This window comes from Ranitomeya imitator, chromosome 4 (assembly GCF_032444005.1).
Source record: "Ranitomeya imitator isolate aRanImi1 chromosome 4, aRanImi1.pri, whole genome shotgun sequence".
Classification (NCBI taxonomy): Eukaryota; Metazoa; Chordata; class Amphibia; order Anura; family Dendrobatidae; genus Ranitomeya; species Ranitomeya imitator.
This window is the reverse complement of record NC_091285.1, coordinates 233,148,630-233,166,469: the sequence shown is the minus strand read 5'-3', so window position 1 is coordinate 233,166,469 and position 17,840 is coordinate 233,148,630. Positions and strand designations below refer to the sequence as shown.

Sequence of the window (17,840 nt, the reverse complement as noted above, 5' to 3'; positions counted from 1 at the left end):
ACTAATCCGATTGGTAAAAGGTGTGACGAGAAAAAGATTCAAATAGTCAGAATTATGTTTCTTTGCCCGCTGCAACATCTCCCCTTGAAGAAGCAAGACCACTGGAAGAGGCGAAACGCGCGTCGGGGGTTCTGTACATTGGATCCAATCCGTTGCCCGCTGTCCCACCTAGGTAAGCGCTGCTGTTTACTGTTTATTTCACGCTGTGGGATATGGTTCACCCACGAACCTATTTATTGACCTTTTGGCAGCCTTGCATTCTATTAATGTATTTACTTCATACGGGCAGCTCGCACCGATGGCTATCCACATGTTCCATCCGTATGCACTTTAGAGTATATTTATTTTGTGTACACTGTATGCACTTTATTGGTTTGTAATTTTCATATAATAAAATATTCCCTTTTATAGTACCTATAGACTCCTGTTGAACTCCTTGTTCTAACATTGCAATAAACAATAAACAGGTGATCAAAAAATCGTATCTACCCCATAATTGTACAGATAAAAATGTCAGCAAAAGAACCTATATATGTTTGGTAGCTGCAAACTTGTAATGACCTGGAGAATCATAATGGCATGTCAGTTTTAGCATTTAGGGAATATGATTTAAAAAGAAAATCATTCCATCTAAAGTGGAGACTTTGCACATGTGAAATGCAAACATTGCAAAGCAATATGTTATTGATACAAAACAAATCTGTTGTTTACAAGGATGGAGTCTCCCAGTGTGAAAAGATTCTGCACACAACCTTCAGAACAGCCCAAGGGATCTTGAAGAATCTGTCAATGCAGTTCTTGATTAACTCTTTCCATTTCCAAATGTCCCGCAGCTAGATAGCATGACAGCCTACAATACAAAGTTCCTAGTGTTTTGTAGAAGTTAAACTCCCTACCCTGCCTCTCCTCATCTCCACCACTCCCCCTGACAACTGAATAAGGAGGTGGCACCACCAAAGAAAAGCTCCAATTCACTGGCCAGCTGCAGCACTCTGGTAGGTGTCTTTCAGTTCAGTGTTTTCTTGAATATCACAGTAGTTTGGAGCAGATTGTTTTCCTTCATGGCAATGTTATAATGTACCGTGTAGTAAGTGTACATCTTCTGTTATGTGATCACCTTCTGCTGAGCAGTCAGCCCCGAGAACAGTATATTCTGCATTATGTCTTATGTTTTCTGCAGCAATTATGCATCATAGGCTTTAGTTGTCCTGTGCCAGACCAGGGCCTTCCAGGGTATGCGCCTATGCAGTGGCGTAACTTGAAACTCATGGGCCCCGATGCGAAAGCTCCAACTGGGCCCCCAAATATTTGAAATCTTTAATAGCAATAGTCTTTTTCTACAGGCCAAAGGCAGTTTTAGGGCGCCCTAGGCTCCAGGGCCCGGGTGCGATTGCGACCCCTGCACCTGTTGTAGTTACACCCCTGCGCATATGACGTCTTATTTTAAGCCATCCCAATGACTTGTAAAGTCGGGAGCCACCGGAAGAACCTGCAAAAAGTGTGCATATCCCCTCAATGCTTCTTTTGTTTCCGTTTCTTTCATCCCTGTATGGAAAAGAGCAGCAGGTTTCACTATTCCATTTAGAGGTATTCAGCAAAAAATAAGTATATCATGTGGTAAACTTTTTTTTTTTACAATGGATTTCTATTAGTGTTGGGGTAAGGCGTTATCAGAGCATGCTCGGGTGCTAACCGAATTTCTTCAGCATGCCTGAAAAATATGTTCGAGAACTCGCGGCTGCATGTCTCAGCGGCTGTTCGACAGCTGAAACGCATGCATTGATTGCCTGTTTGTTTGAGATCCCTGCAGGTGTTGCGGCTGTCGATCATCCGCAAGACATGCAGCCGCGAGTACTCAAATATATTTTTCGAGCATGCCAAACACATTAGTTTAGCACCCGAGCGTGCTCTGATAACGCCTTTCCCAATAACGTTTGCTCATCACTAATTCATATTGGTTACGATTGTTACGTATTCCATGCACTTTAACACCCTCTATTATAGCTCTATCTTCATGGGATTATTTAGTTTGAAGAATATTACAAGATGATCCAGATTCCAAAGAGAAGGGTATCATTCCATTACATTATGGGAGACTGAAGAATCCCCAACACCCACTGCTCCCATTACCAGTTATGCTACTGATAGAGTTGGACCCAGTAGAAAGGAGAGTATAATCATTAGCTTTCCTTCTGCATTGACCGCGCTCGCTTACTACACAAATTGTTTTCTTTTTTTGCCTCCTAACATCTAATTTACAGTATGGCATCTGTCACAGACTGCAGCTAAATATATATATCAGGAGCTTCCCAATCTTGAAAAGAATCTTACATAACAGACACTACCAACACTTCATGATCCCCATTGACTATAATGTGGTCTGTTGAGTTTCAATGATTGTAGCTATGATTTTACGGGGAAAAATAGTGCTCAAATTAATGATAAAAGTCCAACACAAGGATAGACACTAACTGGCAAGGGACCTTGTTCAAAATGTATCCGTTTATACAAACACACACATTAACATGATAATTCCAGTTAGGCCTCCTTCACACGTCCTTGTGATTCCTGTACACAAATATTACCCAACTTTCAACCGCATCAGGGCAAGTGGGAAGAGTGAGGCTAGGTGCCAGATTAATCACATCTTATGGATGTGCCATTTCTGGGAAGGCTGAGGGCTAATTTTGGTAGCCTGGGGAAGGCAATATCCATGATCGCTTCCCAGGCTATTAACATTAACCCACAGCTGTGTGTTTAGCCTTTGCTGGTTTGAATTCATAGGGGGACCCTATGTCATTTTTTTCTGGGGTTCCCCATAAATTCACCAGTAAAAGCTAAGCAAAGAGCTGTGAGTTTTTATTAACAGCCTGGGAATCTTATTGGATATTGCCCCTTTCCCCAGTGATTAACATCAGACCCCAGCTGTGGGCTTTCCCTTTGCTGGTTATGAAAACTGCGTGGGAGCCCACAACGTTTTTTATTTATTTATTTTACACAGGAGTTACACAGCTGCTGCTGAATACGACTTCCATCATTGTCTCCCGGCCTGATTTCAGCACAAGTAGGAGACAATGATGGGAGCTGCCTTCAGTTGCCTAGTCTGGGAACAGTGCAAACTGTACTGCTTCTTCCCGGGCGCTTGTAAGTGTTACGCTGATGATCCGTGTGTCATCAGTGTGCATGTGTGCAGCATGCATTTGTCTGTGCTGCTAAAAAAAAAACCTGATATGTCTGTGGGTGTTCCACGGGGACATGTGCACACCATCATTGAATACAATGGCTGTTCATTTGTCCGTATTTGTGGCCCTTAGAAAACAGACCATACGGACACACAAAAAACGGATTTGTGAAGAAGGCTTTAGGCTGGGTTCAGATGAGACTATGAAAAATTGTCTGTTGTTCATCCCCCAAAAAAGTGATTTTTCGTTTCCATGTCCATTTTTTACATCCATATGACATGATTCAGATATCATAGATAAAGTATAACTTTTACTACACATGATTAAAATATGGGTATTCAATACGTCGACATGACATATACCGACATTAACGTGATGTGATGACGTGAACCAGTGCTCAATTAAAAAATGGTTGAATCTTACCATTAGAAATTTTCGATTGGCAAAAACATCATGCAGGAGAGAGAAAAGGGAAATACTGCTTTCCCTGTCATGGCCAATGTAATATCTCCCATCCCTACAAGGCAAGTGCCCAAGTGTGACCTGTCCCTCTAAAAATGTCCTTGTACAAACCCTCCATACGCGTTTCATCACCCTGTAATGGGGGACTCCTCAAGGGAGATTAATGTATATAAAGGGAATAGACTATTAAGGGTCCGGGGTAGTAGGAACCCTCCTGAGTTTCCAAAAGGACAATTTAGGATCCCAAAGGGACAATATTTGCGCCATAGGTGCAATTGTTCTGATAATAAAACATTTGTTCAGGAAGCACAGGATATACAGAATAGATTCCAGGATAGGGGTTACCCAGACCATATGCTAAGAGAAGCCTGCCATTATGCTCTGAAACAGAGAAGGAAGACACTGCAGGCCCTCAAAACCACAGCCACACAGGAGAACAGGGTGCAGCTCATTGCAACGTTTGACAATGGCGCTCCACTGATTATGGGCACCACATAGTCCTCCATTCAAAATTATGGGCACCACATAGTCCTCCATACAGTCTTATGGGCCCCTTTTGTTGCTTCATACAGTATAATGCCTTCATAAATTGCTCCATACAGTGTAATAGGCCCCATATATTGCTCCATACAGTACAGAATGGCTCACATAGTGCCCCATACAGTATAAGCGCCCCATATATTGCTCCATACAGGATTATGGGCTCAAGTAATGCTTTATACATTATATAATGGCTCATATAATCCTCCATACTGTTTAATGGCCTAATATATTGTTCCATAAAGTATAATGGGCCCCGTATATGCAGACTTTTCATTTTGTACCGGACAGTATAGTCCTCCATACAGTATTATGGGCACCACATAGTCCTCCATACAGTATAATGGACCCCATATTGCTCCATACAGTATAATGGACCCCATATAATGTTGCATACAATATATGTTCCCATATATTGCTCTGTACACTATATGAGGCCCATATAATGCTCTATATTGCTCCACACAGTATAATGGCCCTATATATTGATCCATACAGTATAATGGGCCCCATATAATGCTCCATGCATTAAAAAAATCCAGTACTCAATTCTCCCGTTCCCTGCAGCGCCGGTCTCCTCAGTGTCTTCTGATGTTCAGCACAGAGGGCGCTCTGTAGTGACGTCATCACATCCTCTGCCCTGAGACGTCACAGAGTCAGAAAACTCTGAAGTCACTGCAGCTGTGGTGAATGAGGGCTGGTGAGTATTTGGGGGTGGGGGGTGGGCATTAGGCTTCCTCGACTCATAAGCCCCATTGTGTGCCGATGGTAAGTGGGTTGCGAGTGGGCCCCCCCACTCATCCATGGTCCTGGAACTTGCCTGGTGGTGAGGCTGGCCCTGTGGTTCAGTGTTCCTGATGGTTTTTACACAGATTTATCAATTAAGGCTTTTAAAGAAGCTGCAATAAAGTCTCAAACTAAGGGATTAGCCGTTCTAGACTCAAATGTTTTTTGTCGCAGATTTAACAAACATTGTGATATATTTTGTAAATTTGGCACAAAACCTAATAATGTACTTCTTAGGTTACCGTCACACATTAGAATATTTACTACATGTGCAAGTAATCATAATCATATATACACCGTGGCTTATGACCTGAGTGTTTAGCAGCCGCATATAAAATAAAGGAGAAGGTTATGCAATCAGTCAATGAACAACTAGTTCAGACATTAGTTTCTTTTCTAGTAACCAAATCTAACATTGTGCAATGTTTAGTTCCCAGGATTCGCACCTATCAGGAAAACCTGTTCAGGAATCCAAGAAGCCTCATCTCAGGCTACAGACTTGAGTGCACAACCTGTCTGCAGGGAGTGAACATCCACTGCTGGATTTCCAACTTTCCCTGCCCTCTCACTAAGTGCAAACATCTCCTGCCAGAAACTCTGCTGCAACTTAGGAAAATGTACTTTGGAATAAAATGGGTCTCAAAACATGTTCTCAAGCAGGGTGGACTGAGAAACTGTGCGCTCAGCATACCCTGCGGGCACACATCAAAATGGAGAGGCATTAGGGGGCAAATCTGCTGCCAGAAGGATTCTTCCCTACATAGTGCCTGGCTCAGGACACAGCACAACCACCTCAGCAGCAGAGCCTACTCCTCAGCAGCACATCCGGAAGACTATGATCAGGTGTTCAATTCTTCAGTGCATGACCCCGAAAAAGTATGGGGAAGGGCGGCTGAAGACATTGCATGGTTTAAGCCATGGACTAAAGTTATGGATAACTCCAAGCCTCCCTTTACAGAATGGTAAGTGAATATTTACAAGCGAGTACAAGATTGCAATGTATTGTTTGTTTTATTTTTTGTTTGACAGTGGAATTTAAAAGGATTTCTGTTTAATGGTTTGTTTACGTGAGGCGGATATGCTGTAAATTTTCCATCCGGATTGCCAGGGAATAATACACTGTTTACGACAATAACATCATTGTGGGTGACAGTTCCGCAAATCTCATCTACACAATGCATACAGTAACCCACAGCATAAATTGACCTGTGCTGCTGATTTTCAGCCCAAAGTGTTTCTTTATCGTGAGCGTGTTTACTTTTGCAATGCAGAATCTATGCAATTTTGCAGAAATGAACTGAAGCAGTTGTGTAGAAGCACTTCTGAAAGTGGGGAAGATTTACGGTAGGTGCACACGTTCAGTAACTGGCAGCACTTTGGATGCAGCACATGTCCGCTGCCGTCTATTGAATGCAGGTAAATCTGCATGTGATCACTGAACCGTGCGGACTTACCACGTCCAATACATTGTACGGGTAAAATTTATCTTGCGGAGTCTAGCATCTCCCCAAGATAAATTGACCTGCTGCAGTCTGGAAAGACGCGCTGCATGTCCATCTCCGCAGGTAAGCCGCGGGCATCTCTGGATGCATAGTGGACATAGGATTTGAAGAAATCCCATCCACTATAGTGTAACATTTGGATGCTGCAGATGTACGGAGCGTCCAACCCGCCGCATTTACTGATTGTGTGCAGATACCCTTAGGGCTCATTGACATGTCAGTATGCCATGTACGAGTGCTATCAGTTTTTTTTTCCACAAAGAGCACTCGTACCTATAATATTCTATAGGGCTGCTCACATGTCCGTGATTTTTGCGCAGACTGAGTGGTCTGGGCAAAATCATGGAGGCATGTTCGATATTGATCTGAGTGTGAGATCAAACTCAACAATGAAAGTCTATGGGTGAAAAAAATCGGGCAGTGGTCAGATGCCATCTATGTCCAGTCCATTTTTTTCACTGACTGTTAGGAGAAAGTGGAGAAACCTTTTTTTTTTTTTTTTTACCTCATCAATGACACTGATCAAACGCCATTTGTTTTTCTCATGCATCAAAAAAACATCTGAATGAGGCCTTACTCATTTTCTCTAGAGCAGTTTGTAACAGATCTCTAAAGGTCAGTGCCTATTGATGAATCTGGCACGAGCTAAAAACTGATATGGAAGGAATTCATTTTGCCTCCCCACTATCCTCACTTACGGTATGTTTTATTTCTTTAAAGAAGTATCAAAATGTCACAGGCTAGAAAAAGTGGCAGACCCTGATAAGAATGGCATCTCAGGTAATAACTTTAGAAAACTAACATAATTGCATGAATAAATGTCCGCCACCATGTTAGATGCCACAGTCATTAGCCATGGCATCTACTGTAGGTAACTAAACAAATGGCAGTGGTTTCCTCTGTAACCCCATCAGTTTCCCTGGCTGAAACGCTTTGGCTGCCGTCACACTAGCAGTATTTGGTCAGTATTTCACATCAGTATTTGTTCCACTCCTGGTTTTGGCTTACAATCACAGGAAAAGTATAATAGAAACATATGCACCACTTCTGCATTTATCACCCACTCCTGGTTTTGGCTTACAAATACTGATGTAAAATACTGACCAAATACTGCTAGTGTGACGGCAGCCTTTGGCATTGATGGGTTCATATGTCACCTGTGGGCCTAACAGAAGCCCCCAGGTCTTGTGTATTGTGTGCGAGCTTGTCAGGCTCAGCCTATGATTGTAACATTGACGTGAATAATACACTGCAATGCAAGAATACTGCAATGTTATGTAAGACAGCAGTGATGTTACTAGACTTATATGGGACACACAAGCACATACACTATAACAGATATTATCTCCATACTATTACTGAACAAAATTTGCTATACCATGAGGAATAATACCACATAAGAGAAACAAATAACGCCACCACACTATGACCGTATTACCAACACATAGTGTCTGACTAGAAGGGCAGAAACACACTGCCGTATTTCTTGTGCAAGAAACTTGTACTAGCTGTGGGCTCTCCAGACCTGAGCTTGACAGCTGCATAGTAATCCATGATGCTGTCATGCTCGGGTCAGGAAAGGGGCCGGCCAGTCTGTACAGTGAATGCGATTATCACATGAGAAATACGGCAGTGTGTCTCTGCCCTAACCACCATACTGCTACTGAGGAAAACTCACTGTGACATGACCAGTATACCAATAATACTGCAACACCATGACCAGAACACATATTACCACCACATAGTGACCAAATAATACCACCAAACTGATTATTAATAAAAATCACAATACTATTATTACCCCCATAGAATGACCGTGTAGCGGAAACTATCAGTACCATATATACAGTACAGCTAACTCCAGATATAACTCCAATTGAAGTAATTAATTTTTCTTTTTTTTTTGTTCTTCAACTGCCACAGACTGCGTTGACATTTTCCTGCCAGGACTCGTCTCTGCAATATATAACACAGACCTCTTATTTTGAGCACCCTCCCCACCTTTCCCCCACTTTTACAGTAACAATAAATCCCTTTTGACCCACACTATCCCCAAAAAAACAGTACAGCAGCGATGCTCCCCTATGTAGCTCACATACAAAAGCAATACTTGGCTTTTTTTTGTGTCCAAGACAATATAACTGCCTTCACCATGGTACCCATAACAGTAGCGTCATCCATCTATTATTGCCCTATACAGGTGTAACCTCCCTCTTTGTGGTCTGATATAGTAGTGATATTGCCCTGTGTGACTCCATATATTAATAAATGTCCCCATATGTGGCCACATTCATTAACAACATTTCCTGTGTGACCACCATGTAGCAATAATATCTTCCCAGGTGACCCCCATACATTAGTAATGTCCCCCATGCGGCCCCTGTATAGTAAAAATGTCTTCCAATTTTGCCCTCCCCCCCCAACTGATGTACTAGTTGAAAAAGTTAAACTCTGGCAATGGTGAAGCAAGCTGGGAGGCACTTGGGCAGTGAGGACTTGGTACACTCAGGAATCTCAGATGCAGCTGGACTAAGGACGTGGAACCCAGCAGGGATGGAAGCAAGTTAAAGCACAGTATACACACAAGGTGGGACACACCAAACATGGAAGGTTAGGGTCTCGACCCCAAGACACAGGTGTGTGTGTCTTAATGGGCCTAAAATGGGTACAAGGAGATGATGTCATTGATCCACATCTGGAATTTGCAAAACCCGACGTGGAGCACAACAGATGGCAGCAGACCCAGGGAAAGGAAGCGGAGTACTGGATACTCAGGACAAGTGTGTAACAGTGGCAACAAACTGGCTAGCGTAATTTAAAATAAAAAACAAATCATAATATGGCACCGTTTGTATGTTCAACACTACTGGCCACTGGCAAGTTTATTATTGGGGGGTAAGTTATGAAATATATAGCACATCAAATGATCAAATCAGCTTGAGATAGTGTTCTGCACAGAACAGTCTATCTGATAACCAGTGACTAAGAATGATAATTTTTAGACTGTATTTATCTATACAAAAGAATCCTAAGTGTGTCAATGTGTTGCGTTATTAATGGGCACTAACTGAACATTTTTATGGTGAGGTCACTTTGACATTACTAAGGCTATATTTGTGTTAAAGAGCTTGAAGGGGGATGGATACAGTCCCAGGTAACCTCTGATTGTTATACATGTCTTTTAAGGGCAATTGGAGGCTTTACAAAAATTACAATAGGTAGCAAATTGCATTTTTGGGAAAAATTTATCAAACATGATGATTTTCAAAAGTTTTGATTACGGTATATCTACTGCTTTGCAAACTTTGCAGCATAATTTGTGCTTTAAAAATAGGTGCCCAGCAGGAAGATACTGTAATGATTGCTACTTATAACCAAATAGCCCCTCCATAACAGATATGATCATCTGACAGGGCACACTACCCTAATACAACATTGGGAACCTGTAAACAGCAGTACCTTGAAGAGTACCCATCATGCCCACATATGCGGGAACACCTCAATGTATAAAATACAATACTTTACTGGTAGGTTTCAAATAATACATGGAAGACGAAACACAACATTTAAAAACACTAAAATTGCAAACATGCAACACAAACCTATACAAATGTGCCCTGATATGGAGGCGATGAAAGCCCACATCAATATTCTCCAAAGCAATGAGTACAATATGGCTCCTAAAATGAAATCAATTATATTATATATCTGAACCACAATAAAAGATCAATTTGTATACACAACTACATCAATATCACAGTACCATGTTGGCCCAGATAAATATATAATGTTCTGGCACAAAATGTGTGCCTAGCCCAGAGCACCAAAAAAGGAGGCTTTTAAATCAATTAAACATATGGAATGAGGAAAAAGAGTAGTGAGAGGAAGAGGGACTAAGGTAAGCAAGCCCAATTCCCAAACCAATATACCCTCATACCAAAGTCCAAGGGTTCAGAACGGAGCCATGTAAGCAGTAGGGGAAGAGATGTGGGATAGGTTCCCATGCGTATCGCCGCAAGAGTTGCGGTTTCCTCAGGGAAAGAATAGCATACTGTGTCAGATGTCCAACAAATATATATATATATATATATATATATATATATATATTAGCTATTTTAGCCGTTCTACGCCCGGGTGGCGAGCATTTATATTGGTATATGGTCTCCATCCTGGTATGTGCTGCTCCATCCTGCGTCCCCATCCTGTCATGTGCTGCTCCATCCTGCGTCCCCATCCTGTCATGTGCTGCTCCATCCTGTCATTTGCTGCTCCATCCTGCATCCCCATCCTGTCATGAGCTGCTCCATTCTGCGTCCCCATCCTGTCATGAGCTGCTCCATTCTGCGTCCCCATCCTGTCATGTGCTGCTGCCATCCTGCACCCCCGTTCTGTCATGCGCTGCTGCCATCCTGCACCCCCGTTCTGTCATGTGCTGCTGCCATCCTGCGCCACTGTTCTGTAATTTGCTGCTCCCATCCATATGCCCCATACGCTGCTCCATAAAGGTTTATGGCCCCCATAAGATGCTCCATAGTATATGCCCCGTACACTGCTCCATAAAGGTTTATGGCCCCCATAAGATGCTCCATAGTATATGCCCCGTACACTGCTCCATAAAGGTTTATAGCCCCCATAAGATGCTCCATATTATATGCCCCGTACACTGCTCCATAAAGGTTTATGGCCCCCATAAGATGCTCCATAGTATATGCCCCGTACACTGCTCCATTATGGTTGATGGCCCATAAGATGCTCCATAGTATATGCCCTGTATGCTGCTGCATTATGGTTGATGGCCCCCATAAGATGCTCCATAGTATATGCCCCGTACACTGCTCCATAAAGGTTTATGGCGCCAATAAGATGCTCCATAGTATATGCCCCCATACTCTGCTCCATTATGGTTGATGGCCCCATAAGATGCTCCATAGTATATGCCCCGTATGCTGCTCCATTATGGTTGATGGCCCCCATAAGATGCTCCATAGTATATGCCCCGTATACTGCTCCATAAATGTGGATGGCCCCATAAGATGCTCCATAGTATTATATGCCCCGTATTCTGCTGCGATATATAAAAAAAAAAAATACCATACTCGCCTATCGTCGCTGGGCGCCGAGTGCTGGGGGGCCTGAGCAGGCGGGGACACCGGCGCGCTGTTGGGGTCAGGTGCTGGACTCGCTGCTAGCTCAGGCCCCCGACACTTGCTATATTCACCTGGCCCTGATCCAACGCTGCGTGCCGCTCCGTGTTCCGGGTCCTCTGGCTGTGACTGTTCAGTCAGAGGGCGGCGCACATTAAGCGCGTCAAAGCGCCCTCTGAACGTCACAGGCAGAGGACCCGGAGGACAGAGCGGTGGGCAGCGCTGGAACGGGACAGGTGAATATAGCTCATACTCACCCTCCTGGCGGTCCCTGACTCTCCGGTGGAGATCGCGGTATGCGTTCAGTGCTTACGCATACCGCGATCTCCTGGGAGCGTCACTCTGTGGGGTCCAGACTGCGCCGGTGCTTGCGCAGTCTATAAAGGCTTCGGACAGAGTGACGCTCCCAGCCTTATATTATAGATATATATATACATATTTATGATGATTCAAAAGTATTCACCTATGTAGGAGGAAACCTCTGATGGTCAAGCAAATGGAGCGATACAAAGCTGTGGCCATCTTGTCCATAATCATAACCAGAGTTTGACAATAAAGTTGTGTGAGAACAATACTGCGCTTGCGCCAAGGAAAACTCCGACGCACGTGCACATTGTACAGCTCATAGGAGCCCAATATCATCCCCACCGCGCACGCTCGGGAGGAAGCACAAGCGCACGCATGATAATGTTGTGAATGGGACATCGCCACATAAGAAATTACAAACTTGCGTTCGAATTCTCAAATTATCTACAGTATTTAAGGGCATAAGATTCTGTGCATGCCACTTTGTGCATACACATTTTTTTGCATTTTTGCATGCATTCATACCATCCTTCTTCATATGTACACACTTAATGTCCTAGTATGGAACTGAGGCGCCCTGCCAGGTCCGTGGGGTACTCGGTACCTGGTCCGGTGTTCACAGGGGAATGTCACGGTGGTGACTCAGTCCGTGGCCCAGGGCGCCCATGTAAAAGGGAAAGGTCTTTAAAGGGAATAAAGTTTATGTTTGTGACGCCACCTTTGGTATTCGGTCAGGGTGACCGAGGCTGCTTTATGGGGTCCTCTGGGGTGATGTTATGGCAGCTAGATGGTATAACTTCCCACAGGTGAAGTATGTCCCCAGGGCTTCCCAGTGTGTAGATGGTAGAATGGTGAGAGGTACAGTAAGGAACGAGGACACAGGTTTGCAGTCTCTTTAGCTCGTTTACTGAAGACTTCAGCAGCCACAGTCCAGGGCACTGGATCACAGGGCAGGTAGGGTCCGGCCGTTTTGAAGGCCAGTCCAGAGTCCCCTTTTCCAGGTAGAGAATAGAAGCCTTCCTTTGCGCTGTAGTGGTGTAGTCCCTTACTGCTAGAAGCTTCACATAAGGCCCTCACAGATATTATCTCTTTCTCTCTGTCCCCCGGAAAGGATAGGACAAAACCCGTATGACTGGTGATTTAATCCTGTTTATAGGGTCTCTTAGATGACCCGGCTCTGTGGGGTGTCACCATGCCTCCTGGGTGTTGGGTCGAACAGGGAACTTGAAGTTCAGCTGTCCTGCCGGTCTCTGATGTCAGGCGGGCGTGGAGGTCCTTACAACCTCGGTGTTCCTGCTACCAGATTTTTGCGCCTCAGAAGGAGGTCCCTTTCTGGTATCTTCTCCTGTGCTCTCTCTCTTGCACGCTCACTGCAATCAATTCTGCCTTCTAAATGTCTCTTTCCAGGAGCTGCAGCTCTGTGACATGCACAGCCTCCAGGAGCTGTAGCTCTGTGACATGCACAACTCCGTAAACCCTCTGTCCTCCTCAGACTGATGCCTGGAACTGACTAACTTTCCCCACAGACCACCAGTTTTATATATATATATATATATATATATATATATATATATAATCACACCTAGTAAATAGGATCAAAAGCTCCCCCTGGTGTGAATGTGTTGCATGTTTGTGGTACCTGGTTACAGTTATCCTTTCTTGCCTCCAAACGTAGCATCACTTTCCCCGTGAGGAAAGCAACATTACTGTGACAACCAGGACCCTGGGGCACCAAAGAACCACTTCACATATGGACATGGTAGTCATACAAAAATTCAGATCTCATAATGTTAAATACAGTATCTTGAGTCTTATAAATGCTCTCTGTGCCTGTGCTTTAGGACATGTTATGGCCTCCAGTGAATATATCTTTTCTTGTTTTGCAGTTTGCAACCTTTGCATATTTAAAGGGAATCTGTCACCCCAAAAATCGTATGAGATAAGACCACCGGCATCAGGGGCTTATCTACAGCATTCTGTAATGCTGTAGGTAAGCCCCCGATGTAACCTGAAAGGTAAGAAAAACATGTTATATTATACTCACCCAGAGGCGGTTCGGGTCTGATGGGTGTCGCGGTCTGGGTCCGGTGCCTCCTAGCTTCATGCGATGACATCCTCTTCTTGTCTTCCTGCCGCTGCTCCGGCGCAGGTGTACTTTGTCTGCCCTGTTGAGGGCAGAGCAAAGTCCTGCAGTGCACAAGCGCCTGGCCTCTCTGACCTTTCCAGGCGCCTGTTTTTCTTACCTTTCAGGTTACATCGGGGGCTTATCTACAGCATTACAGAATGCTATAGATAAGCCCCTGATGCCGGTGGCCTTATCTCATATACGATTTTTGGGGTGACAGATTCCCTTTAAACTATATTTAAAGGTGTATCCTTGTCTCAGTGCTTGCTCGGACCCACTTGTCTATTTATGGGCCTGCTCTTTGTGTGTATCTATCTAGATTATGCCGAGAATATTGGTGGCACTGGCGCATGTGCCTATGGGATTTATGTTTGTCATTTCTTATGCCTATCCTCAAGCCCATGGTGAGCCCTCTTGTCTTAAATTGATTTGTGGTGCCCTCCACCCTCTCTAAAATAAAGTTAGAGATAGTGTCCATGCTGCTGCTAGGTACTGAGCAAAGGGTCTGAATATTTATGACATAATATTTCATTTTTTCTTTTTTAATAAATTTGCAAAATAATCTACATTTTTGTTTTTCTCAGTCAAGATGGGGTGCATAGTGTACATTAATGAGAAAAAATGAACTTTTTTGAATTTACCAAATGGCTGCAATGAAACAAAGAGTGAAAAATTTCAAAGGGTCTGAATACTTTCCGTACCCACTGTATTTCGCCAGACTGTCCAACCGGGAGAGACGAGTATGGTCGAGGAGCACACTGTGGGTTTTTGAGCCCCAGAAGGAAGAGATGAAGACTCTGAAGATATTGTCTCTAAGAGACCTATTACCTGGGTTGAGTTTAATGGAAAGCGCATCCACTGCATAATGGACACGAGGTCTTAGGTGACCACTATGCCTGAAGAATAATTTTAGATTCACTTTCCTGAAGTCACCAACTCAAAAAAAAAAAACTACCATCCAACTAGTGGCTTCCAACCCACTGCCCAGTCAGGTGGCTGGAGTAGTGTGGATGTCTTTACAGGTATGCAGAAAAGAGTTGGGCCAAAAAGTGATAGTGCTGGTAAAGGACACTGGAGGAGGAGGAGGACCCATTGTAACTCTGGGAATAAATGTGTTAAAAGAGGTAGGGCAATTCCTGGCCAATGGCCCAGACAGAAACAGTTGGACTGTGCCACTCATGACCAAGCCAGAAAGAAAATGTTCCAGCAGCTTGTGCGAGTCAGCCACATTCAGAAGTTGCCCGTGTAACTGATAGAGGAAGAAGAAGCGATCTGCTGACTATTGGCTGCTTGCTCTTTGGCCATTGTTCGGCAGGGACACGTACCCATGTGTTGCATAAACTTGAGTGGAGCAAGCCTTCAGTTGATGTCCTGGCAAGAAATAGCACAAGTTTGCGTGATGCCAGAAAATCTCACTAGGGCCCAATGATCTAGAATTAATGCCTGTAAAGGAAACGCATGGACCATGGTGGTGTTACTTAATGGTCAAAAGGACAGAAGCGAGCCACTGGACGGTCGCCATCTCTTGGAACAAGTGGAGGCTAAGCTCACAGAATTCTCCCTGAATCAAGTTGGGCATTTGGAACAGTTGCTGCAGAAACCATGAGGAATGCTTGTACGGCACTTCGGATATACCCAGGCTATATAGCACAAGATGCTCATGCTGCTCCCATTCGAGAGAGGTATCATCAAGTTCCACCTCAGATATACCAAGAGGTGAAGGAACTGCTGTCACACATGTAATTGAGTAATCAGCAAAAGCCAGATCCCCTGGGCGGCAGCTATTGTGTTAGTTCAAAAGAAAGATGGTACGCTGAGGTTCTGCATGGATTACCGAAAGCTGAATGCTTGCATCTTCTGAGATTTTTATCCCTAACCCAGAATAAAAGAATGCTTATCCGCCCTGGGAAAGGCTAAGTACTTCTCCATCGACAGCGGCTACTGGCAAGTCCCAATGGCTGCTGAAGATCTGAGACACACCGTTTCCAGTATGGGAGTATACCCCACCACGGAGAAGGTGGTTGCAGTACAAAAACGGCCCCCACTCCTACAAATCTGAAAAGGGCTGAGAGTGTGTGTATATATATATATATATATACTGGCTAGATACTACCACAGATTCATCAAGAACTTTGCCAAGATCACGGCACCGCTCAACGAGTTACTATGATGACTTGCAAGCGGAAGCCAATCCAATGGGGCCCTAGCCAAGAGGAAGCTTTTCAGGCATTTAAATATGGCACTGAGCGATGCCCCCATCTTGGTTTATGCTGACTTCTCTCAGCCCTACGTTTTGTACATCATAGAAATCTGTATGGGCTACGAACGGTGCTGGTTCAGGTGCAGGAAGGAAGAGAAAACATGATCACCTCTGCCTGCTGGTCAATAAGAGAGTCAAAAAACCCAGATAGCTATAGCCCATTTATGCTGGAGTCGCTCGCACTGGTGTAGCTATGACCGAAAAATTTGTAGAATACTTGTCAGGGTAAGAAATACATGTATGGATGGATAATAATCCCCTGGCTCACCTGGAGAATTTGAAAATGGTTGCACGGGAGGCGGGAGCAGAGATGGTTTGTGAGAATGTCCAAATATCAGAACAAGATATCCTACTGGTCCAAATCTCAGAACACGCATGCGGATGCTCTGTCCTAAGTCACTTAAGCAGGTCTAAAGAGAGATGTGGATGAAGAAATACAAGGTGACTTGATTCCAGACTTCAAGCAGTTAGTCTCTGTGTGTGTGTGTATTAATGGCTGAAGAGCTGGCTTCTCACACCATCATAGTTCAGAGACCTTTGTTATGCCTGTCTTTGCAGGGCGCCACATGGGGTTCATAGCATTACTACCATGCCTGGCATCTGCAGGTAGCTGAACACTGTGGGCACAAAATTAACTTTATTCCCCTTGCAGTGTCCAGGTTTCACTCACATGAGGTGGCATCGGCACGCATTCAGTCACCACTATTGCGTACACAGAAAGGCGGCTCTAACCGCACCCCCGGCCCTGACTGACACACACTCTGCATTTGGGCGGACTGTCAGTCAGGGCCAAGGGCGCTGTTACAGCCGCCGAACTGTATTCTCAGCGGTGACTCAAAACGGTGATTGAACCCGTGGCGGCGACGTCCCATCACTGAAACTGGAAGGGAATAAAGTACATTTTCACCCCGCAGTGTTCGGTTAAGTGCAGACATTGGACACGTTAAAAATACTATTAAACTCCAGATCATCTCTGGTTAATAGCGTTTTTTCTGGTGAAAAGTTTTTCTTAAAGGCACCATGTGGACAAGATAAGTCCCAACAAAATTTGACACCTGACTTATATTTATTTAATGTAGGGTTCTATTACCCTCTGGATGGAGTTGTGTATCTTTTTCATGGACACATGTCTATACAATGTATTATATTGAACCGTACTTGTACTGTGCTATTTAGATTTGATTATAGTGTGAGATCTGCTGCTCCAGGTATCACTGGTTTCAATGAGGTCGACTCCACAGGTTTCATTGGGATACAGTTGGTTCACTATATTGGTAGCTATATCAAATTGTCAGGTTGAGGGTGATAAAGGAATAGCCGAGGGTGAGCAGTGGCATCATTTTGTATATAGGGAGTTATGTGGTGGCTCATACTATATATAGGACGCGATATGGGGGCTCACACTGTATATAGGGGATGTCAGCATACTTAATTGTGCTCAACATTAAGTGATACAATTAATGTAAAAAAATAATTATAATTAATGTTAGTATTGATCAGAATTTCAGCTTATTGGTTTGGCCCCCACAACAG

General features: G+C 44.0%; 1 protein-coding gene across 3 annotated transcripts in view; it reads left to right on the top strand.

Annotated features, from left to right (window-relative positions):
• The window catches only part of ACSS3 (acyl-CoA synthetase short chain family member 3), a 298,198-nt gene that overhangs the window by 165,407 nt on the left and 114,951 nt on the right, over nucleotides 1-17,840 (top strand). For 2 of the 3 annotated variants that reach the window (XM_069764422.1, XM_069764423.1), the window contains exons 1-2: nucleotides 860-995; nucleotides 5,401-5,932. In XM_069764422.1, the coding sequence (XP_069620523.1) occupies nucleotides 5,586-5,932 (347 nt within the window). In that variant the 5' untranslated portion in view covers nucleotides 860-995; nucleotides 5,401-5,585. Of the gene's footprint in view, nucleotides 1-859; nucleotides 996-5,400; nucleotides 5,933-17,840 lie in introns of those variants that run through there. The other variant, XM_069764424.1, reaches the window with a different exon arrangement.